The sequence below is a fragment of the Apteryx rowi genome, unplaced genomic scaffold, assembly GCF_003343035.1.
Source record: "Apteryx rowi isolate R43461 unplaced genomic scaffold, aptRow1 scaffold_228, whole genome shotgun sequence".
NCBI classification, from domain to species: domain Eukaryota; kingdom Metazoa; phylum Chordata; class Aves; order Apterygiformes; family Apterygidae; genus Apteryx; species Apteryx rowi.
This window is the reverse complement of record NW_020448619.1, coordinates 876,988-902,354: the sequence shown is the minus strand read 5'-3', so window position 1 is coordinate 902,354 and position 25,367 is coordinate 876,988. Positions and strand designations below refer to the sequence as shown.

Here is a 25,367-nt window from a genome sequence, read left to right as displayed (position 1 = left end):
ATATCCTTTATGACAGCTTTGTTCTGTGTTTATGTTGATCCCCTCCCTCTCATTTTTTTTTAAGGTTTAGGCTAATTTCAACCAAATTAGACAGATGAAGTTTCCAAAACATTAAGTCCCTACAAGCCCTATAAAAACTGTCAGACAGATACAGCTGAGAGATCTATAAATATCCTGAGAGAAAGGTGGTGAGGTGAGATCATTACTTATCAGGTGTTTGAAAATCTATATAGGTGAGAAAACTTTTACAGTCTGTAACCACAGCAAAAATTTAAAACACAGCTGGTACCTTATTCAACGCCAAAGTCAATTCATTCCAAGACAAGTCTGTCCCACAGATGCTGAAAGAACTGATTTCTTTTTAGAATGAAAACTTATTTGAGCTTTTCAAAATTTCTTGCAGAAAGACATCCTTACTTTGACCAAAAGCAGATTTAGGCCTACAATGCAGAAGTCCTTTTCCTGAATGCCACTTTGTGTCTATCTATCTTTTTACTTTCATTCTGGTGAACTTCCCCAGGCTGCAATGGCCCAGGCAAACTTCCTTAAACATTTCACTCTTTGAAGAGGGCTTTTCAAGAAAAACAATGTAAGCTCAGTGGTATTTAAAGTGCTGAGAGTTGATGAAGAGGTATGTGGCTGAGCTCAATACAGTGCTGCTCACTGCACACTCATACTTGGCAAAAACTTCAGTCCTATGAAGGGACTTTTGTGAGGCCAACAGGGAAGTTGGGGAACAACAGCAAAGGATCACAAGAACATGACCATGCTACACATGAGGCTGAGGCCAAGCCCTCCCCCCCACCTAGGACAGATGAGATCTGTGCATGAAAGTTGGGCGCATAATCTATGAGAACCATAAACTATATACAATTAGTCCTAAAAATCTCATACTCAATTTTTAAATAATTTTGGAACATTACATCCATTCTCACAAGAAAAAGAAACATTTCATTTCAGACTATTTAGTACATTGTATAAAAAAGCTTAATAGTTATTAATTAATATTTACACTATAATCTTATTTTACCTTAAGTTTTGCATTTAAAAACCAGCTTAAGTTTTAACTAAAATGAATTTAAAACATCATTTTAGAGTACAAACTGTGAAAAAAAATTTAATAGGCTACCCAGAAACTTGACTTAGATGACTTCTTTATTCTTGTATTTCCATTCTATGGTCAAGACAGAGTGTCTCCATATGACAGTAACTAGAAGACAGCAGCGCTAGAGGCCACAACTGAAGTATATGTCATACGTTTGCATGTCCTGCAGCACTCTGCAAATGCAAGTTTGCCAGAGTAGGTCTACTTTACACATAGCATGGCCGTCTAAAGGGTTTTACCTAGACTTCATGTACAGAGGAGGAAAACATACCTGTTTTTACAGGTCTTGTACTCTACTTTTAGAATTGGTTTACAAGATTCAGGTTTTTTTCCATCTCTTTGAATTTTTCCTAAGGAAAGAAAGAGGATGAAAACTTTATTAAAACATCATTATAACTGAACTATCAAACTAAAATAAACACAGTGAAGCAACTGTATATCCAGCAAGAGAATGGAACTTTAAAGCTATAGAAGATGATAGAGTATTAACACCTATTCCCTAATACATGAATTTGGCTAAATTACATTTGTAAGGGCTTTAAGCTTTTACTGCCACATATGTCTAAAGGACTATAGACCACACTTCAAAGACATCTAAAAACCATCCACACTTCCGGCAGGATGTCACTCAACTAATAATTAATGAATTTGAACAACTGTGTACCTCTTAATTTTTTCCTAAGCCATTCTCAGATTGACTCAATTAATTTCGTTGACAAAATGTTATTATATGCTCTGGACTGTGACCAGGTCAGTGATAAAATTAAATGAAATATACAATTGAAATTCACAGGTTCTTGATTAGTTATGGCTCAGTACTGTCTTTCAGTCAGAGAAGAATCATTTGTAAACCAGAACATTAGCAATTATGTTTTCATTGTTTTGGAAGGCTTAACCTTGCTTTCTACAACAACCTGACTGGAGGATACACAGAAGATTGAGCTAAACTCTTCTTGGAGATGCACAGTGATAGAACAAGAAACAAAGGACACAAGTTGGAATATGGGAAATTCTGGTTAGAATTAGGAAAAAAAATATACTATGAAGGTGTTTAAATGCTGGAACAGGTTGCTCAGAGAGGATGTGGAATATCTGTTCTTGGAGGTATTCAAGACTCAACTAGACACCGCTCTGAGCAACCTGATCTAATCAGGCCTGTTTTGAGCCGCAAGTTCAACTAGATGACCTCTGAAGGTCCTTTCCAACATAAGTTATAATTCTATGTCTCTAAAAGTGATAAAACAAAAGGAATTAGGAAATTTAAGAAAATGTTAAAACTTCTCTGGGCTGCACAGATTTCCACTCTCTCCCAAATCAGGCTACTTTCTAATGCACTGATTTACAATAGAGTTAATAGTCTTCTACCTTGATATGAAGTAATGGCCTATAAAATCTAAGCCATAAAAGATAATAGCTATTTCTTAATATGGTTCATTTAAATTTTTTTATTGCAGAGACTTGGGAAGTCTTGTACCACCTCTATTACAAGCAACATCCTACCCTGTACAAAGTACACTACTTGTGAAAACTACACATATTGGCACAAAATACAAAAGTGCAAAATATATAAGAAAAAAGCTTGAAAAATCTGTAGTTTGAGGATATCAAAGATTAGTAGTAGACTACTAAGATGTAAAGGATGAAAGAAGACTTTAGAGCAGCATTATGACACAGATAGAAAACAAAACATGTTTGACGAAAATCGCTGATTTTGATAATATTTTGCAGCTACTTTGCAGATTAAAAAAATTTATACAAAAAGTACTCTTCATTAGGGCTACAGTAATGAAAAAAAGAAATAAACATAGATATTAGCAAATAACATAGGCAATATTGCATTGCTTCTTTGTTATACATTTTAATTAACAAAATTACCATGTGGAATTGTGGTCTGGAATGGTCTATTAGGACTTTTCAGGTTCCAGAGGGTCAAGCTGCCATCAGAGTGACTGCACATGAACTGTTTCCCTTCATGGTGCCAAGCAACAGAATGAATAGCCTAGAGAAATGGTAGAAGAAGTTGAGATGGAATACAGGGTTTATACTAATGATATTTTAATGTATGACTTTGGATTATCTTTATCTAGTGGTATATCAACAATTGGATGGTTCTTGTTTATCCAGAGTTCATTACCAGTACTGTTTAGTTACACATGACTGTAATCAGCTGCTCATTATGGAAAAAAATCTACTATAAATGCTAACACAACACAGGAATGTAAGAAAGCCTATATTGCATCAGACCAAAATGGCAGTAATAGGTTGTTAAGGGAAGAGTATAAGAACAAGGGATATACAGTGCAATCATTACATCTCTGATAGCTCTCCTTAAAAGTATTTTAGCGTGCAAATGTACACAGAATGCTGTGTAACAAGTTTTTACAGGTAACATGCAACATATGCCAGCTTCCCCAGAAGACTATTTAGGAAAAGCAAAAACAGTACTCTGTTCTTGAATCTCTTTTTTTCCACATTCTTCAGTTTCTGAGTGAGTACCCAGAAATCTGAGATATTTAGGAATAAAAACAAAAAGACTGAAGTGACCAGAACTGTTTCATTGATATAGAAAATTAATAAAACAGTAACATAAGATAATTTTGAAACTGGCAGTGCTTCAGAGAAGGGGAAACTGGCACTCCTACGTACATAATGCAAGTACCATGTAATGAATATTAAGTATACTGAAAAGCAACGCTTTTAAATTAATAGAAATATTTTAATATTTCATGCACAACTAGTGAAATTGACTGGCACAAGGCATCAGGAGGTTAGAATAGCTCAAAAAAGGACAAGACACTTAGAGTAAACAATAAGAATATCCACAATTACATCAGACAAGCTCAAAAGATAATAGAAACTAACAAAAGACATTTTCTGACAAGAACAAAGTTTCATCTCATTGAATACCACAGTTTCTCACACACTCCCCTCGGAAACATTTGCTTCTGGTGCTGTAAGAAGCAGAAGACAGCACAGGGTGGAACACTTGTCTGAATCAGGCCAGCGAGTTTTATGAACTATTATGGCTGGACACTGATGTGGAGAGGGAGGCAAGATAAAGGAACTGTGGCTTTTCTTAAATTTTGGATTCTTCAGCATAATCCACCAGTTGGGGGGGAGGTATGCAGAAGGGAAAAATTCCTACTTGTTCATGGCATGCAACTTGTTGGAAGTTGTGGGGCTTTCTGAGGACCCCCGAGGAACTAGAAGGTGATTGCTGTTAACAGGAAAGGGGAAATTAGGCAGGGACAACTGCAGGAGGCCTTAACTTCTCCTGGGAGAAGCTCTAGCTAGGAGTAGCTGACGAGCTCTCTTGGTTGCCCCTGACCAGAGGGAGTTGGGGCCTTTGATTCAGGTGGCCCTTGACTAGGGTGGGTCAAGCACCCTCTTAGCCAGTGCTGGGGAGAGGCCTATATAAGAACCAGGCCTAGAGTGCAGCAGTTTGTGCAGCAGGGTGCAAGAAGGCACCTTTGTTTCCGATCCCTCTGGTGTACGCTTCCTCAAGTATGGTCATGACACGCCGCAGAGCACATTCCCCAGCAGCCATTGGAGTCGCTGCATCAGCTCTGACAGAGGCTTGGACCCAGACAGATCCTCTGACAGCAGATGCAGCTCTAGAGGTCTCAGGTCGCAGGGAGTGCTTGGGGCCTCTCCAGGAGGCCTCGGTTGACGGTCAGCTCTCCTGCAGGAGATGTACTGTTGTTGACAAGCTATGTCATCAGGTAAAGGAGTTACGGAAGGAAGTCAGTATGCTGCGTAGTATCCAAGAGGATGAGACAGAGATAGACGGTATTCTCAGAGACTGTACAGCTCCAGGAGTCTCAAGCCCCCACAGCAGTGGAGTTGTCGGAGGGCTCTGGGCTGTGTGAAACAGTACCTCATAACACTGTAGAAGGCGGCTGGAAGCTGGTCACTTCTCATAGGAGGAGAAAGGCTCCTACTCCTCCTGAGAACTTGCAGTTGAAGAACAGGTTTAGTGCCCTCCAGGATGAGGAGGAGCTGGACATGGCTGCAAGGGAAGTAACTGGGACAACAGACCCTGTGCCTTGTGGGAACACCCAGAAGAAGTGGCGGGTGATTGTTGTGGGGGACTCCCTGCTGCAGGGGATGGAGGTACCTATCTGCCGATCTGACCTCTTGTCTAGAGAGGTTTGTTGCCTGCCAGGGGCTTGTGTGAGAGATGTCATGGAAAGACTGCCAAGGCTTGTCCACTATTACCCTCTGCTGCTCTTCCATGTGGACACTAATGACACCAAGGGCAAACTGGAAACCATCAAGCAGGATTTCAGAGCTCTGGGGTTGGTGGTCAAGGGTCTGGGAGCCCAGGTCATCTCCTCCTCAATCCTGCCAGTGAGGGGGAAGAATGGGAGGAGGAGGAGACGGATTTTCCAAGTTAACGACTGGCTGCGCCGCTGGTGTTGGCAACAGGGTTTTGGTTTCTACGACCATGGGACCCTGTTTGAAGATCGACAACTGATGGCAAGAGACGGGATCCACCTCACTAAGCAGGGCATGTGTCTTTGCCAACAGGTTGGCCARCCTGGTAAGGAGGGCTTTAAACTAGGAAAGATGGGGGAAGGGGAGAGTTATAGCGACAGGGTAGTTGGCAAAAGACAGCTCAAGTTGGGATGCCTCCAGCAGGTGAATGCAGCCAGGGAAGTGCGCATGGGACGTGGCTATGGAGGATCTTCTTGTATCCCTCCGGGGAAATTTGCATGCTTGATCACCTCTCTGAAATGCCTGTACACCAGTGCACGCAGCATGGGGAATAAACAGGAAGAACTAGAGATCTGTGTGCAGTCGCAGGGCCACAATCTCATTGCAATTACAGAGACATGGTGGGATAGCTCRCATGACTGGAGTGCTGTCATGGATGGCTATGTGCTTTCTAGGAAAGACAGGCCAGGAAAGCGAGGTGGTGGAGTTGCTCTTTAGGTGAGAGAGCAACTGGAATGTATCGAGCTGTGGCTAGGGGTGGATGAAGAGCGAGTCGAGAGCTTATGGGTAAGGATCAAAGGGCAGGCTAGCAKRGGKGACACTGTTGTGGGTGTTTACTACAGGCCACCTGATCAGGAAGAGGAAGTCGATGAGGCCTTCTACAGACAGCCGGAAGTAGCCTCACAATCCCAGGCCCTGGTTCTCATGGGGGACTTCAACCACCCCGATATCTGCTGGAAAGACAACACAGCTAGGCACAAACAGTCCTGGAGGTTCCTGCAGAGCATTGGTGGCAACTTCTTGACACAGATGGTGGAGGAGCCAATGAGGAGAGGTGGACCTTGTACTGGACCTTGTACTAACAAACAAAGAAGGACTGGTTGGAGATGTGAAGGTCGGGGGCAGCTTTGGCTGCAGTGACCATGAGATCGTGGAGTTCAGTATCCTGCGAGGAGGAAGCAGGGCACTAAGTAGGATCGCAACCCTGGACTTGAGGAGAGCAAACTTTGGCCTCTTCAGGGACCTACTTGGAGGAATCCCATGGGTTAGGGCCCTAGAAGGAAGGAGTGTTCAAGAGAGCTGGTTAATATTCAAACATCACTTCCTCCAGGCTCAAGAGCAGTGCATCCCTATGAGTAGGAAGTCAAGCAAAGAGGGCAGGAGAGCTGCATGGATGAGCAAGGAGCTCCTGGCAAAATTCAAACAGAAGAAGAAAGTGTAAAGAAGGTGGAAAGGGGGATAGGCCACTTGGGAGGAATAGAGGAATGTTGTCAGAGTATGCAGGGATGAGATGAGGAAGGCTAAGGCCCATTTGGAATTAAATCTGGCAAAGGATGTCAAGGACAACAAGAAGGGCTTCTTCAAATACATCAGTAGCAAGAGGAAAACTAGGGAAAATGTGGGCCTGCTGCTGAATGGGATGGGTGCCCTGGTGATGAAGGATGCAGAGAAGGCAGAGTTACTGAATGCCGCCTTTGCTTCAGTCTTTACTGCTCAGGACAGCCCTTAGGAACCCCAGACCCTGGAGGCAAGAGAGAAAGTCTGCAGAAAGGAAGACTTTCCCTTGATCGAGGAGGATCGGGTTAGAGATCATTTAGGCAAACTTGACACCCACAAATCCATGGGTTGCCCGATGGGATGCACCCACAAGTGCTGAGGGAGCTGGTGGATATTATTGCTAGGCCACTCTCCATCATCTCTGAGAGGTCATGGAGAACAGGAGAGGTGCCTGAGGACTGGAAGAAAGCCAACGTTACTCCAGTCTTCAAAAAGGGCAAGAAGGAGGACCCAGGGAACTACAGGTCAGTCAGCCTCACCTCCATTCCTGGAAAGGTGATGGAACAGCGCATCCTGGATGTCAYCTCTAAGCATATGAAGGATCAGAAGGTGATCAGGAGTAGTCAGCATGGCTTCACCAAGGGGAAATCATGCTTAACCAATCTGATAGCCCTCTGTGCTGGACTGAGTGGCTGGGTAGATGAGGGGAGAGCAGTGGATGTTGTCTCCCTTGACTTCAGCAAGGCTTTTGACACTGTCTCCCATAACATCCTCATAGGCAAGCTCAGGAAGTGTGGGCTAGATGAGTGGACAGTGAGGTGGATTGAGAACTGGCTGAATGGCAGAGCTCAGAGGGTTGTGATCAGCAACGCAGAGTCTAGTTGGAGGCCTGTAGCTAGCGGTGTCCCCCAGGGGTCARTASTGGGTCCAGTCTTGTTCADCTTCTTCATCAATGACCTGGATGAAGGGACAGAGTGCACCCTCAGCAAGTTTGCTGGTGATACARAACTGGGAGGAGTGGTGGATACCCCAGAGGGCTGTGCTGCCCTTCAGAGAGACCTGGACAGGCTGGAGAGGTGGGCAGAGAGGAACCTCCTGAAGTTCAACAAAGGCAAGTGCAGGGTCCTGCACCTGGGGAGGAATAACCCCCGGCACCAGTACAGGTTGGGGGTTGACCTGCTGGAAAGCAGCTCTGCCGAGAAGGACCTGGGAGTGCTGGTGGACACCAAGTTGACCATGAGGCAGCAATGTGCCCTTGTGGCCAAGAAGGCCAATGGTATCCTGGGGTGCATCAGGAAGAGTGTTGCCAGCAGGTCCAGGGAGGTGATTCTCCCCCTCTACTCAGCCCTGGTGAGGCCACATCTGGAGTACTGTGTCCAGTTCTGGGCTCCCCAGTACAAGAGGGATGTGGCACTACTGGAGCAAGTCCAGCGAAGGGCTACAAAGATGATTAGGGGACTGGAACATCTCTCTTATGAGGAAAGACTGAGAGAGCTGGGCCTGTTTAGCCTGGGGAAGAGAAGGCTGAGAGGAGATCTTATCAATGTGTACAAGTATCTGAAGGGAGGGTGTCAAGAGGATGGGGCCAGACTCTTCAGTGGTGCCCAGCGACAGGACACGAGGCAACAGGCACAAACTGAAACACAAACAATTCCATCTGAACATGAGGAAATACTTTTTCACTGTGAGGGTGACAGAGCACTGGAACAGGCTGCCCAGAGAGGTTGTGGACTCTCCTTCTCTGGAGATATTCAAAACCCACCTGGACGCGATCCTGTGCAATGTGCTCTAGGTGACCCTGCTTGAGCAGGGGGGTTGGACTAGATGATCTCCAGAGGTCCCTTCCAACCTCAACCGTTCTGTGATTCTGTGAACTATGTTATGTGCAGCTCTATCTTGTCTTGATATTTATCTTTTTGATCTATATTTAACAACTGAGTGACAAAAAATTCTTCCTTTTTGGAATTTGATTAACATTAAACAAAATTACTTTGGTATAATCTGACACCTCATTTTAAGAACAGATTAATCTATGGCTCAAATAACTGATGTGCAACTAATTCAACAGGAAAGGATGACAATGTCAGCTGCAGAGTCTTATGCAAGACAAGAACATACTGTAAAAACGAGATAAGGTTAAACCAAACAAGTAATGGAAAGATGAGATAGGAAGAGAACAGAAAGAGCAAATGAGTTCACAGAAGTGAAGGAGTTAAGGATGGTCCTTAAATAACGAGGATGCAGCTGTAAGAGGCAAGTGTGTGCAACTGGAATGATAATAAAAATGCAATTTGCATTGGAGTTGAGGATGATAAAGAAATGAGCAAAAGTTAACAGGGGAAAGTCTGGAGATAAAAGGACTAGTACAAAAATAAGACCTACAACCAAGGTACAACCAAATAATGTAAGTAGACAGAATGCCATTTCACACAGATTGAAAAGAGTTTTTTTTCTATAGACATTTTACTTAAACACATTAAAAGTGAGAGAAGCAGAAGCAAAAAAGTTGAATCTCAAAAAAGAAACAGCTTACTGGAAAAAGAAACCTGTGCGGACACAATTCTTTTCTGAGGTCTTATACATGTTTTTTTGCAAGAAGCAATATAATTCTCTGGATTGCTTGGCAAAACAGGAAGCAAAGGAATTCTAAAGTGATTCTCTTAAGTATTTTATTTTGCAAACCATAACTTGAAACTTGCAGAATTTTCCCTGGAATCCATTTTACTTCCAGAAATGTTAGTTGCCAAATAGCACAAAACACAATGTATTTTTTATGCAAGTGTAAATAAGTGAGACCTATTTTTGAATGTAGTTTAATAAATTTTCATTTTTGCACTCCAGAAAATGCTAACACCTTGTGTACACTTACAGTTCTGTATGGACTTTTTACCTGCTTTATTCAAATCACTTTAAAATCATGCCTGCATATTCCTAAGTCAGTGCTGGAATTGTTCATACCAGTTTTGCTTAAGCTGATAAGGAATTATCTCAAATGTTGCTCGTCACTATTCGAAACTCCCTGTTGGTCTTGCTCTCTTAATAAGTATTTTGATCGATACGGTTGGTAAAGACTGATGGTCTGGAGGCAGTTTCAGAAGAAACTAATGAAAAAGCTATGACCCCTTCCCAGAACTTTACTCAGCACCTGAGGCTGGAAAGCATTTCCGCAAAATGAGCCTTGGCAGTAAGACGTTCCAGATGTTGCAAAAGGAATCTGACATGTCTTGTATCTGAACACTTTGCCAACATGCTGATAAACTAGTCATACCAATACAGACACAACAAACTGAGCTGAACAAAGGGAAGTCTAGATATTTATCTTTAAGTGAAATAATAGGCGTCACTCAAATCTTTTACTTACCAGAGTGGGGTGGGCACACAATTCCTCATAAAGACCCGGAAGACACCACGGCAAGTATTGAAGCAACAAATGGTAATGCACGAAGATGTGTTACCATGCACAGTCCAATGCCATTTCTCTCAGGTAATAAGCCTAAGATCTGTGGGGGTGCTGCTTCACTTACACTGAAGGCATGTCTATGCTTGTGCAAATTCTGACAAGAGCTCATTCATGCTTGCTATCATGTCAAATTGGAATCCACTTTTGATGTGTTATCACACATAGAGGCATTTCATGTGGTAACTGTTTCTGAGCAAGAGCTACTAACTAGCAGCTAAAAAACATACCAAGCTGCTTGTTAAACTGCCTCTCAGCTGCTAGGTGCAAACTGCCAGCATAAACCTCCTGTTGAGTGGAGCTGAGGAGGAATACTCCCACAGTCACAGACAGTTGGCTTAGCAGCAACTCAAGCTCACCTGTTAGATTTTACTCCAAAATGAGCAAGAATTATTTATAATTGGTTTTGGAGGTCTCGTCTGGGAGTCATAACTGATACTGAAAGGTGGTACAGAACAAGTTCCTAATTTTCTCTCTGCTAGAGTATATCTAGCACTTTGATCCACTCCTGTAGCATCCACATAATAAAGGAGCAGTTGCTCACTAAGAACAGGAGTTTGTCACAGTCAGTGACTCATGTGAATCTTCACACAGTTTATACACATAAACCTTATCACTCCAGATTGGATATATTTTTCCTTCTGCAATACCCACAATTGTTGCATACATATTCCATCTTCTCTCATACTCAGCATGTACTGAAGTTAAGCATGCCCAACACCTTTTCAGTTCCCTCCCAAGCACAAAACTCCTCCAACTGATAAGAACTCAAAAGGGACTCCAGAATCATTTTTAACCATATTTTGAACAAGCACCACACTCATCTCATCCTGTCACTTGAATCTTAAGAATCCTTTGTGTTTGTAGTACTGCAGGACTGTTATATGAAGGGCCACATCAGATTTGATACTTCTATAATGGCATAGTGCTTGATAAAGGTAGGGAAGAGTCATGTGGAAAATGTCTCTGAGGCCTCTACAGCTTCATTTTGGAGATGTGGTCAGATGAAAGATGATGACTATGCTTTAGTAACCTCAGAATATGTTTTGACACAACTTGTCAAACATTTAAACAATCTGCATATGAAGATGGCTGCTTCTTTGGGTCTGCCAGCTTTCAACAATAACTTACAGAACCTTTGAAGGATCTGTCTTTTTTATGTGCTCTCTCTCCTGAGGCTTCCTCTCTCTAGAAATAAACTTTTGAAGGAATTTAGAAAAGGGTTTGCAAGGGGAACCTTAAACAGAGGGCATAATGTAGAAGCATTGATCTAAAAGACCCGAATATCTCACACTTGACAGTTGGGATTGCCACTAGGAAGATGACAATCATCATCACACAAAAAAAACAACAAAAGCAACAACAACTCAAAGAGCAGACGCAAGAGTCTTTAGCAGCAGGTTCAAGCTCCACTCTGGCATCAGGTGTTTCACAAGTGAGAACATTTTAGTTAGCCTCTTGAGAAGCTTTGAAACAGTAGAGGAGAATACATAAAAACTCCCTGCATCAGGAGCTGATGAGCTGAGGCAGCTTCTAACTGGACTTCAACTGGGTTAAAAGAGAATCAGGACTACTTTTAGCAACTCCACTGAATAAGCCATAAATATCAGGAAGAAGTTTTAAAGGGAAGATACAGGCTTACAAGAACACCAAGCAGAGAAGTTCCAGATAATGTACTTGTACAGCCTTGGTGAGAATCTCCCTCTCTTGAAATGAGCAGACATATTTTATCATAGAAAGCTGTCCAGCCTTCATGACATGAAGCATAGAACAACTAAGATGGAACAGGGAAAGGAGCTGTTAAATGCTGCAATAGCTGGTCTGTGAACAGGGGCAAAGTCCTCATGTGCCCTGTTGACAGGCTATTAGGTTATCTCAGTGAGTTCTTTTTTCTAGTGGCAATGTGTCCATGACATTAACCTGGATGGGAAGGAAAAAGAAAAGATATACTTCTGCAAGCATTGGACAGATCCTGCTAATATTTTAGGGAACAACTCACTTCCCAGTGAAAAAAATACCCATGTGTTGAGGAGATGTCTGCAACATGTCACATATCCAAGTCTGTAAGTCTCATGTGACGTGAAGCATCACACTGGTATGACAAGGCATGCAGCCTAGAAAGGATAGGCGAGGAAAGGCAAGATTTCATAGTGGTGAAAGCCTAATAAACTGAGAGCCATTATGTCTTGATAATTTGTTAGTCAGCTTTCTAAACGCTGAAATAAAGAAGACCTGTTCCATCTGAGCTGACTGTCCACTACTTCTAAGAACTTGATTAAAAAAGAAACAAACAAACCCAACCCACTCAGCATGGTGAAAAATCTGAATGGAAGAGACTGTTTTTAATAATGTTTCTGACTGACAATGAAATGAAGGCATTTCTTGTAGCTGTATGAAAACAAGCATCTTAAGAGTCAAAAGATATGAAACTATTCCTGTCTTTAACAACTGAATGACAGCAGATACAGTCCCCATCTTGAACTTAGAAAAGAAGAACATTTAGATTTGCAGACACACAATGAGTTGCCAGCTTCCTTTCCTCTCCAGTATCAGAAAATACCTGCTGTTAACTTCTTGCCCTAGTGCTGCACAGTAATTGATTCTACAGATCTGAGTAGCAATACAGAGTCTGCTTCTCAAAGTCTGGTTTGGAGCAGACAGGGACCCAGTGCCATCAGGGTAACACAGGAGAACTGTGAAAGGATGGAGTATGGGGATGGAGCCTTGAGCGTGCTTACATCTGCTCCAGGTATCATTACTAGGATGGACACCTACCTGAAGAAGATGACAGAGAAGAAAGAACTTGCCTTGGTGCTGAATGCTCACAGTGCATCAAAGACAACAGAATAGGCTGTTTCTCACAGTACGTACCAAGTGCCCCTTGATGTAGAAGTCTGGTGCCAGGAGAATTTTTGACACTAAACAGAAGTATCTGCTTCACTGATGAGCCAAATAAAGTTGGTGCCATCTGACTATCCTTAGAGATGCCACAAGAGGAGATGGTGAGTTAGACAAGATATCCAGATCTTTCACTATCAAATATGGCGACTACATTAGTTTAAAAACTGGTGCTAAAGAAAGCATACCAATAGTAAGAAAAGCAAGGCTGAATTAATTTCATTCAGACTCTGCTCAAAGAAGCATTCAGTGAAGATACAGATCATCTGCTGCACTTTATCTGAGACTTCACAGGTACCCTGAAATTGCTAGCTGTCTCAGTGTCAGAAGAACAATTCTGAAAGACTGGTCAGAGTTTACAGGCCGCAGAGCCCTTGGATAAGTCCAAATAGAAAGGTGAAGGGGAGCGGGAACAATTTTTTTAGGTCCTAATCCTATGTGACCAAGCTGTAAGAAGAGGCCTAGAGTTGCAAACTTGGCTTCGTGCCAAGTACAAGATGGCACGTGCTGAACTAATCACTTGTGACTTACAAAAGCTATATACCCCAGGATTTAAAGAGGAACCCCTTTTCTAGCAGATCTGGAACATTATCAGTCTAGATCCTAAAAGTTTGGAAAAAAATACAGCAGTTAGTCACACAACCCTTCTGAAGACAGAAGAAGAATCTTGCAAGTGTGCCAGTAGATGATAGCTAGCCACCACAAGACGTCCAAGGTTGAGAAATGACAATGCACGTAGCCATCAAAGAGGAAAGCACATGACTGGGAAAAAGACCAAGCATATTTCCTGAGGACAGTAGTAGAAATGTGGAAGAAATAAGTTGTATGAGAAATTCTGAACACCCAAGCATTCTGTCTCAACAAGCAATTAAAAAGAATGGAAATGGTATTACGAATGTCCTGCTTTATGCAGTCTTGTCTGGAGCACAACAGAAGACAGTGCATGAACAGGTTCCTCTAGGAGTCCTGAAAAGTGAAAATGTGCAATCGCAAGTAATAGAACAGGTGCATTTTCACAAGTGTATGCATAGGTAGACTATCACTTAGAGACAGATGAATGGGACATATCTTGAGGATTAAGTGCTGGCCTGTTTAAACTCTGAATCATCCTGTCTTTTATAATATTTGCTGTGTGGATGCTCAGAATTTTAACCCTGAAGCTCAGTATAGTGTCAATGTGTCTGTGCAAACATGCCTTAAAGAGTGCAGGATTCAGAGACTCAGATTACTTTTTGGAGAGAAAATAAATGTGTGCACTCCTTACATTTGATAAGGTGATATGAGGAAGAAGAAGAAAGATCTGAAAGAAACCAGATATGCCCTGGACCACTCCACAAATAATTTTCTTTGCTACCTTCAGTTGTAGCTGCACTTATATTCATCAAAGTTGAAGCTTACAGAAAGACTGGCAGAACAAAGCATGTTTTCTCTTAGGGGTAAATCGTAATAACTAGCAGTATATCTATTTTTGAAGCAACCCGTTTATTGACACAAGAACTGCATCTGTGTTTGATACAACTTAGTTACAAATGACAAGAAACAATAGTCTGATTGAGATATGAGAATAAAATACTGAAATCCTTTTACTCAGATCTTGACTACTGCATAATATGGATAACCCTACAGAGTAATTTGCCTTTCACACTAATTAATGTACTAGTATTATGCAATAAAGACAATAATATGTAGTACGCAAAATATATAATAATTCCTAATATAGCTATATCTCAGGGTCAGCTCATTACTACATTCTTCTAAGACTGGGGATCCCCACACAGAAGCTAATGAACTTTTTAGAACCAAGGGGAAGAGACTCTCTGTCTTAGTACACTCAACAGAGGCAAATGCATTAAAACTAGAGATCTCAGGATTTCATCTCTATTGTCAATATCCCATTCAAAAGCAGAGCATAACAGTATTTCTAGAACAAGCAGTGCCTTAAAATAAATACCCATCTGCTAGTTAAAACATGTGACAAACTGCTGAATACTACTTTTGCTGAATTAATGGAAATTGCTTACCTCATCATAATAAGCTCTCAAATCAGCTCTTTTAGATCGTAAGTCCCAGAGTACTACAGTCCCATTTTCATAGCCTATCAGTAGCTGGAGGAGGGAAACGAATGCAATTATAGTTTCAGATTCAAAAGGTGTACACAAATACTTAAGAACATCATGATTTTAAGATGTTAAAAAAAAAAAAGCACTACAAAAAGAAATGCCAAAACTGATGTGCAAGATTGTAGTTTACACTACACATAACCTGCTTTTGAATTATCTGACAATTCAGCTTCTGAAATGGAAGAAAAAAAAATGCTTTATACACTTCCTTTTTTCTGCAAGATTATGCGACTGGCCAGTTCACAATTTTATATCTGCTGAGAAATTATGAATGTAGTGTGTTCCTCTCAGCTGTTATCTTCCTTGTCCCCTGGTTGGAAGGAAAACTGTTTGACACTTAAGTGATTACTTAAATAACATCAAATCAAAGAGTCCCCACATTAAACTCTCACTTACCTACTGATATTTTGTTTCCTATTGCTTTAAAAAGATTTTGATGAAGAAACTCTTGCAGCAAATAACAAACTACATATTTTCCTCTGAACTGAAAATAAATAAAGCAGTAACCTAATTTTTACTTCTTTTAGAACTAGTATGTCTTATAAACACCCACAATTGAGAAATATCAGTAATAAAGATTTGTCTAAAGAGAATAAAAATAATAATCAGGAGAAAAAGAAGAATGAACAAATGAACACAATACTTTCTCCTGGTCAGTATTTAAATTATTGGTTGGCTACAGCATTGGGTACACTTCATTTGAACAAAATATTTCCACAGTAACACAATTAATTTCAGTTCTTATGGAAGATGTGAAGTCTGGCCTACTTAGGTACCCTGCAGATTGCTTCTTATAGAGCCCATCTTCGTAAGAATCTGTCTTGGACGTAACGATTCCAGGAATGACCAAATTGACATGCTCACAGATTTCTGTTGTGGACTATTTTATACACCTAGCAGTGATAATTGTAATTGTTCTTTGCCCATAAAAACATGGATCACAGAATACAGGAAAGAATTTAGAGTTTCTATATTAAGAATTTGAATAGAAGACTGACAAGAATATTTCTTAGTCTGTGAAACCTTATCAGATTTTTTGCAATCATATTAACTTACATAAGTCATAAAAAAGAAACTTTACTGAATCAAAAAAGGGATTTTTTTTTAAGCAAGATAAATATCATTAATGCATAAATACCACTGCAACAGAGTCAGGGAATTCTCTCAGATCTACTAGATATGATTCTTTATATTGCTGTGAGAACATTCATTATGAGAAGATCCATTACATAATTTGTGAATGATTTATAGTTTAAAAATTTAGTGCCTGAATATGAATGATACCTCATTATTTAAGAATTCTGCTCCTGACCAAAATTCAAACTGTGCTGGACAAATTCTGCAGATTCTGTGGATTCTGCAGCAGAGTAAATATGAAAAAACATCCTGTTCAGACAGCACGGAGTTAACTAGATAGCACTGGTGTCAGGATGCCATACGGCATTCTGGATTAGTAGATTCCCATTGGGAAAGTGAACAAAGAAGGGTCTTACTGCACTTTCTTTCACTGCTACTGTAGCGATCCTAGCTGGAAAACTATTGTTCGTCGAGGACTTAGTGACTGACATAATGGTTAATCTGAGTAGGTGCAGGCCTGTGCTGTTCTATGCTGTAGTGCACACAGCACTTGGCCTTCAGGCCTGTGCTGTGCTGCACATATCCTGTGGCTGCAGGATAAACTCACTTGGCTAAATCATAACAAAGGAGCCCGTAGGCAGCTCCCACTTGCCACTGTGTCCCACTGAACCACCTGTGTGTCCTTGTCTTTATCTTAAAGCAGCATGTTCTCCTGTGAACATTCTTTTGCATGACAGCAGAAATGAAGAACAGAATTGTTTTTTTGTAAGAAAATCCTGTAAGAGCTCTAAAGACCAAAATGCTGAACTTCTCCACAGAGGAGATTGGCACAGTGTGCTATGCCCTGAGTGGAGGTCTGTCTGCTGCACAACTCGGGGTTCCCAGCATATGCAGGAATGTAAGATTATCTATCCTCTTTTTTCTTTTTGTGTTAGCTCCAATAAATGGTATTTTAATCAGTACCTTATGGAGTTTGAATGCCTTTCTTACTGAGATCATAATGAATACTAGCACTGGTGCGTCACAGCTGGGTATCAAACCAGTTGAGTTCCCATCTTCCAGTATTCTTCTCACCTCAGCTTTTGTACAAATGTAATCAGGAAACTGAAGGAATAGAAAAATATTTAATATGTGACTCTGCTTTATAACAAACCTTTCTCCCTGGTGAAGCTGGCTTGTCTTTTGATTGTTGTCACTCTCTTTCAGAAAGACATTGTGCTCCAGCTAGTTACTGTAAGGTCAAATATCTCCTTTCAGAGACAGCTGAAATACTTAGTACACAACAGCACTATAGAATCGCAAGATACAAAGTGCTGTGAATTCAGGGAAGAAGTGCACTGAAAGATGAACAGCTCTGCTATATAGCTGGGAATCTCTCTCTCATCTGCTTAGACATGCCATTGTAGTTATGTTGTTTAACTGATCATACATTGGTATGACAATAAAGTCAGAACTCCAACAGGATGAATGTGATTAGTCTCATCTCCAGTATATTTATGATGGTCTGAATTCTGACCTGTCTGGACCATAGAAAACTCAAAAGTTCTCATGCCTCTTGATCATGATAAGCACTAGAGAGATGTATGAGAAAAACTCCATGACTGTAATATTTAATTCAGTTGAAAAATAAACATCCATAAGTGTGGTTGGAGGAGAAAACATAAACAAAGAAGAAAAATACCTTTAAATATATGTAGAGGAGTCCAGGAAGGAAGAAGCAAAGATTTTGCTTTAACTTGAATTTCATGGCATCTCTTTTAATTACTCATAATTAATTATAATATTAATTATTACCTAGTATAGCTCAGACTTCCAAACACATGTTATAGGCTTTTCATATACTCAGCAAAGTACATTCTTTGTCATTTCTGTGGGAGAAAGACCCCCTCTGTGACTCCTACCTGTTAGACAAAAGCGGACATATTCCTGTATTATGGAAAGTCCTGGAATTTGTTATATATTTATTAGTTATAGCAACTATATTTAAGCGGCATTCAGTGACAAAGGTGGGTAAAAGAATTCTATCTTGCTACAAGCTATACATATGCATGATGCATACATGATAGCCATATATATCTTCCTACATTGAAGAATTTCCAGTCTAAACAAAATAAATAAAAGAACTCCATTGGCATCTCCATTTTATACATTGGTGTTGAGACAGTCCAAGTTTTTTAAGGAGTATATGATTTGGCAAAGAGTTACTTGGGAAACTTTTAGCACTACAGGGTGACCCAGGGAGTATCTCCAAAACTCCTCTTTCTAGGACACTGTTAGTTAGCAGGGAGAAAACAGAATGGCATCTCTTCCTGCTTTCTGTAAGTTAAGAACTGTGCAGAAGGCTGAATGAAATTCAAAGGGGAGAGGAGCCAAGGCAAGATCTTCCACATCTAGTGGAGTTGCTGCACATTTTGCCTTAAGAAAGTGAAATGCTTTTGATGATGGCATTTTAGGGAGATTACTTCTTTACCATCAGCAAATTGCATCCTGGTACATGCCAGCACCTTTCCTTGTCCTGGTAGTGCTAAACAACTGTGTGTATGGGGTTGGGGTGAACCCTGCCAAAATGCACACTGTATTTAGGTGTTATTAGATCTGAATACAGACTCAGTGACAGGAAGTTTAGTCCACCAGCTAATGGTTAATAACATTAAACCATTTCCTGTTGAGCTTTCTCCAATTGCTGGAAAAGATTGCTGGGCAGGTCACTGCAGCTAATGTCTTCTGTGTCAGCAAGAAAAATCATGTTTGCTACAGATCTGCCACTTACAAATGTCTGTGCGCTTCAATCTGTTACTAATGCACACTTACTCACTGATCTGGCAGACACAGTTTTATTTCAGGCACTCAATCACCAGGACCCCAAATTGTTCTTAAGTGACAATCGAAATGCCCAGATTCTCTGTCATCTGTCTTCCAACTACGACTTGCTAGATCCATAACAGAGACTGTATCCAAACTCTGCCTTGATAATTCCTGCAGGGCACTCTGAAAAACTTTTGAATGGGAGAAATTTTCTGGAATTACATTAACCCTTTTGGCACAGAAAAGCTGGTCATCAGTCACTGATATCAACTATTGAACTGTTAGAAATATAAAGAATTTTTTTGAAATGAATATACAGTTGGCACACAAACTCCTGCAACTTCCAAAAAGAGATCTTATGACTGTCCTAGCTTCAGAAAGGTTTGTCTGCGTTTTAGGGCTCTCATAGACTCAGTGATCTCTAAACATCAGTCCCACAGCAGAATCCTACTTATTTTCCTCAGTGAAACATGCCTAGATCTGTAATCAACTTTGCAATATCCTAGGGTAGGATATCCAAGGCAGAGCACAAGAATATTTGTCTTCAGCAGTGATTATGACCGATTTGTGCCCGCCATTTTATTTCTGAAACATATGTAAAGGAACACAGGTATCTGCTGCCCCCTCATGAAGTGATTTGGGGAGTCTGATTCCTTCCACAAACACCTCACAACGGTCTTTGGTTGGCTTGAAGCTGAAAAGCTAAGCAGGGTATGTGGAAGTGCTTTGAAACTGCTCTTTGTGAGCTGTTTCTTAAGGACAACTGTACTAAATTAAACAAAAGGTCTATCTACCACAGTATCTTGTACTTAAATGGCCAAAAGCAAACACCAAAGAAGAGTATGTGAAGAGGGCAAGTAGCCATCACTGATTTTCTTTTTTGACCGCTACTGAGCACTAAGCTGACATTTTCACTGAACTACTAATCATTACTCTAAAAGTTTACTACAAAACAGTAATGATAGCTCAGACCCATTGTTTTATACGCTAGAATTATTCTTTCCCCCATATGTAACACTTCTCATTATTTACACTGAATTTTAATTGCCATTTTACTGCTGAGTTTCTGAGTCTCCTGAAGTCCAACAAACTTGGCCGCATCACTGCTTACTCTCTTTTCTATGTTGTTTATGGCTATGTTGAACAGCAAAAGTCCCAGAAGTACTTTTTACTCCCCCCTCCGCCTTCTGAAGGATGATTATTTTTTCCTTTATTCTTTCAACCAAAATTTTATAAGACTTATTTGAAAAATTTAGTTTACAATTTTCTCTACTGCTGGTTCTTGTGATCTGGAGCTATGTCCTACATTTAGTGCTTGGATCTTCTCTTTGTGTACCTTTTCCTGATATCTTCCAGTAAACATTAAACAGTATATTAATTCCACAGTCTTCTGCACCTACATGTAATCACCAGGCACATTCTGCAAATCTGCAAGTGTTTTGCTAGCATAATTTGTTCTTTACGCTACTCTCAATTTATCAATGACATGATAAGCTGCAGTGGAATGGTTTCAATATGGCTTAGATTTTATACGTTCTCTCTCCATGTTTGTTCTTCATAGACATCCATGTGATTTTGCCATTGCCAGAACCTTGTTAGTATGCTAGTACTTCAACAGTGCCCAGATGTCTCCAATGTGTCCTCTGAGCAACAAGCAATTGCATTTCCAAGCAAATTCTTCCATAGCTCCCTTTCCTGAGACCTTTTCATCTTCTCTCTTTCTGCTGATGGCAAAATACTTCAGATTTCTGTTTGGACATGTTACATGACATTCCTTTAAGGGATGTTCCCTTTCAAGACAATTTTTTAAAAATTATTGTATCCTTATTCCCTACCCTGTGTACTTTAGATAAGTCATCAACAGCTCCTGTTGTGGTCAGAGGACAAGAGCTATGCCTGATCAATACCCCTTGATTGTTATCAGGCAGTGGGTCATCAATAGTTAAATAACATTTCTTGACAACTTCTGGTTTGAGGCTGAAACACTATGCTTCATAGTGTTTAATTGCCTTTGTTTGCTCCATCCTCAATTGCTTGATCTACTGTGAGTGTTCCAAAAGGGTTTAGAGATCCAATCTGAAATAATGAGCAATTGGAGGGCTAATTGGCAAGTGCATCATTTGCACATAGTTCAGCTTGCAGTATAGAAAAGTCCAGGGAATGACAATACAAATGAAATTCAGATGTAGCCTCCAGCCTTTTTCCTAAACACCCATATTAATCTCCAACATAAAGTCCTCTATATCACATCAGAAATTCAGACTGCTGGTAGTTTCCAATTACCATCACCTGTTACATAACTGAGGGACACAGTCAAATAGATACAAAATTTGCAAGATGCAGTCCTGTATAAATACTCACTGAAATGAAGTTGGCAAAAGTCATTACAAAAAATGATTATATAGTTAAATGTCCCTTCTACACGGGCAAAATGCTCAAAAATTCCATACCATCATATAAAAACAGCACAAATAAAACAGGTATTGTGACAACCAAATTTCATTTTGAAAAAGCTACTGTACAAATAAATCTGACTCAGATTTTGCCTCCTAATGTTATCAATCACTGCCCTAACTTTCAGACTATATGTTTTGCTTCCATGGGTTGACAGCTCTTTGCTATTCTGAGCTCTGTTCACAAACAGCAGCAAGCTCCAAATGTGGGATACTATCATTAGTATTCTTGCAGAAGAAAAGACTTATGATCTCGTGAAAACTTATTAAAACTTACAAAGATTCCCTCAAAATAGCATGCATATTCAAACCTGAAGTCCTCACACAGTCTTTAGTCAATTTTTTCTTAAGCAACACTCAAATTTATTTGATCAGGAGCAATTTTGACTGACTGTAGATTTCAAAGTACATTATGTTGTTTGTATCTCAGAATCTTAACATTTTTCCTTATTAAAATTTTCCACAGAGAATTGCTTTCTAAAAAACTGTAATTTACTAAAAGTTCTCTTACAGATATATGATGAAAGCAGATAATTAAATTAGTGAGTAAGCAAAAAGAAAGTGCTATTAAGGTCAATGAGGGCTATGAAATATTGCAATATTTTATATCATTAGTTGTACTCACTTTTCCCTCATCTCTTGGGCTGTCACTTAAATGTACTACTGGCCCAGGGTGAGTCTTTGTGGATCTGCAAAACAAAAATCAATTCAAATCTGTGATTTTTTTTTTTTTGTATAAAGAGCTAGATGCTTATCTTAATTTTCAGGTATGTTAACCTGTACTTCAAATGGTTTAAAAGCCATTCTAAAAAGCCCAACAGGGAAAAATACTTACCTGCAAGTTATCGATATCTTTCTATGTCTTCCTCTTACTTCCTTTTTGCCCTGTTATTGGCAAAGACTCTCTTTTGTTGCTAAATCCTTTTTTTTCTTCTCTAATTTTTAATCTCATTAGTCTTCCTATTACAGTAAAGTTTTCATCTAATTTCTAGGTTTTTTTGCTATTTCTGTGGTCCACTCCCTCTCCCTGCCCTCTCTCCACCCTTGCTCTATTTTAAGGTTAGTCTGTCAAGGGTTCATTAAGTCTTCATTGGTTTCATTTCAATAACTGATATCAAGCCCCACCAGCTTCCAGTCTCATGAATGGTAGGGCTTCAGTAACCTCATCTACGCTGCTCCATCAGCTTCAGTGAGGTTTCCAAGATGGTGCATCTTGCCTTTGTCCATTCTACAAAGCCTTATGGTATCTTCAGATTAACTATTACAGTTGCACTCACAACGCATGTTCAGGGAGGCTCCTCAGCCACTAGACCCATCCCATGAACCTTCATAACCCACTATAAAGATTCCCTATTATTCATGCTATCTCCTACCTTTTTGTAATAACTATCAGCAACTTATTACACAACTCAGTACAAAGACTGCTGCTCAAGTCACCATCGTCCAGCACCTGATAGCAAATGCAAATCATAGGAGAGTGAAGGGACAGATGAAGATTTTTGAACTATCACCTTTTCTGTCCAGTCCTTTGCGGTCTGGTAGTCATACAGAGCATAAAGACAAATGCCAGCCCATAGAGCTTCAGGCTATTTGAATGCCTGAACAGAACAGGACCTTTCCTCCCTCTAGATTCTGGGGCCAGAGCACACATGCCATAGAGATCAACGCAGGATTTAGACTTGCTCTCCCTACTTACATGGCTGGTCTGGGCTCAGCAAAGCTCACTAAGAGAAGAAATATGGCAGAGCCCACAAAGCTAACCATTCACGTGGAAATTGAATCTAAAATTCTGTGGGCTCCTAGCTGAAAAAAATTCTGCAGGAGACAGCTGTATAAGACCACAACAAAATAAAACAAAAAAAAGGTTCTCCAGCCAATGTCCTCAAAGAAATCCCCAAAACTAACAGTGTCTCTCCCCATTTGGCTCAAACACTGAACTGTAGCAAAACTGGCCTCAAAAACACTTTGTTCTGACATGTCAAACTCCAAATCAAGACTGAGGTTGGTATGCAAAAATTTCCAGGCAACTTGAACATTAAAACATTGTAGAATAATACATATCCTCACAGACCCCTCCTCTCCATAACAATATGCTCCAACATTCTTTAGAGCACGCACACTTTTCTCTGGCCTTTATTTTTTCCCATGAGATGTTTTAAATATCTCAACTGTAACGACCTCTCAGGTTCAGGTGTGTACCAAAGTTAGGCCAAGGCAGGTTAGCAGAGACCTTCTCTGATATTTATTTATGAGCTGAAGACAATGGAAAATTACTCTAGATATCCTTAGAACTTCCAAACTAAGTTTGTTCCAAGCCAAAAAAAGTGGCAAAACTTTGAGTCATCTAAAGGGCAGGCAACCTCACAAGACTATACCCCACCCCTTTACAGGTTTTGATATTACTGTTAGCTGCATACACTGCAAATGCCAAAAATAAGACTTGGCTTACAAAGCTAGTGGTAGTGTGGCAGCCACTTCTGTGGTGAACCTTCTGCATGAAACGATCCTATGCCACCTTCAGCTTTGGCAGATCATGTTTCCACAGATAACCGCAGTATTTTACCTTCCTACATGATGTTTAGATGAGCAAGGCTCTGCATGAGCATTTTATGACATATCCCAGCACAGAAGTGAGATCAGCAGGAACACAGTAGACAGTCTGTTTTTTAAGTAACATTTTATACAGACTGTGTTTAATGGTGTGAGCAGCAAGTATTCAGTTGGCTTGAGTCATGGCATGCAGCAATTCTTCCAGGGGACTGTTTGCAGAGACAAGGTTAGCAGGAGGCCTGGCTGTCATTCCTATCCAAGCTAACTCCCCAAAAGGGGTCTGTGAGGCTGAGCTTCTGAGTAGCCCATACTGAAATAAAAGAAGCATTTCTACAAAGTCAGGCCCGGGAGCAGGCAGGGTAGGCAGTGACAGGGAACAGAGAGGTGAGATAAGAATATTTTCAAGCAGGGCTTAAACCCATACATGTTCTGCACTGTATGTCCTAAGGAATGAAAAGGACATCCTGGGACATTCTAGGCTGCTTTAAACTTTGTTTCTGACATAGGTTCACTGTCTGGACTGGTCAGAGCATGCTGAAGGAAAGAATTAGGTCTATATGGGTTACATGCTGCCATGCATAATTTTATTTCCTGGCAGCATCCAGCAAAATAAAGACTGATGGGAAAAGAAAGGAGTAAAAGAATAAGAGGAAGAACTGGGCAGAGGGAGGCAGCATCTGGAATACTTTGTAGTCAAATGAGAACCACTCTAATACACTGTTTATCCACTTTTCTCTACCTTTGTGCCTAGCTATGGGTAGCACTTCTTGCTGTTTAAAAATGGTGTGGTTTCAAGACTGCTCTATGTTGATTAGCAAGACAGGAGACTGAGCAAAGCCGAGAAAATGCCAGGCATGACTAAGCTGGTGACGGACAAAATGGCAGAAAGAACGTACGCATGCAAGCTGGCTGGCAAGGTGTGCTGGTTTTGGCCAGTTATTCCAGCCCATTTGGCTAATTAGTAGGCAGGTTAGGTTGCTTGGCTACTCCAGCATTGGTATTTGACAAGGAATATTGGCAAGAGTGAGGCGAATGGAGGAAGCAATGGAAAGAGCACACTATCTTTCTAAGCTAAAGGCTGATCCCATCTAGATTGTTCTTTGTACTTACTAATTCTAAAAGTTGAGAACAATTTAATCAAATTTGCACAACCACCATTTTCTTTTTAAGCTATATGTATTATTGCA

The 25,367-nt window shown here is 40.5% G+C and overlaps 1 protein-coding gene across 1 annotated transcript in view; it reads right to left on the bottom strand.

The window, feature by feature from the left end:
• STXBP5L (syntaxin binding protein 5 like) overlaps positions 1-25,367 on the bottom strand; it is a 216,844-nt gene that overhangs the window by 80,597 nt on the left and 110,880 nt on the right. The window contains exons 5-8 of the mRNA XM_026065486.1: positions 22,256-22,319; positions 15,197-15,280; positions 2,981-3,104; positions 1,377-1,455 (exon numbers count right to left, since the gene is read on the bottom strand). Of these exons, the coding sequence (XP_025921271.1) occupies positions 1,377-1,455; positions 2,981-3,104; positions 15,197-15,280; positions 22,256-22,319 (351 nt within the window). The remainder of the gene's footprint in view (positions 1-1,376; positions 1,456-2,980; positions 3,105-15,196; positions 15,281-22,255; positions 22,320-25,367) is intronic.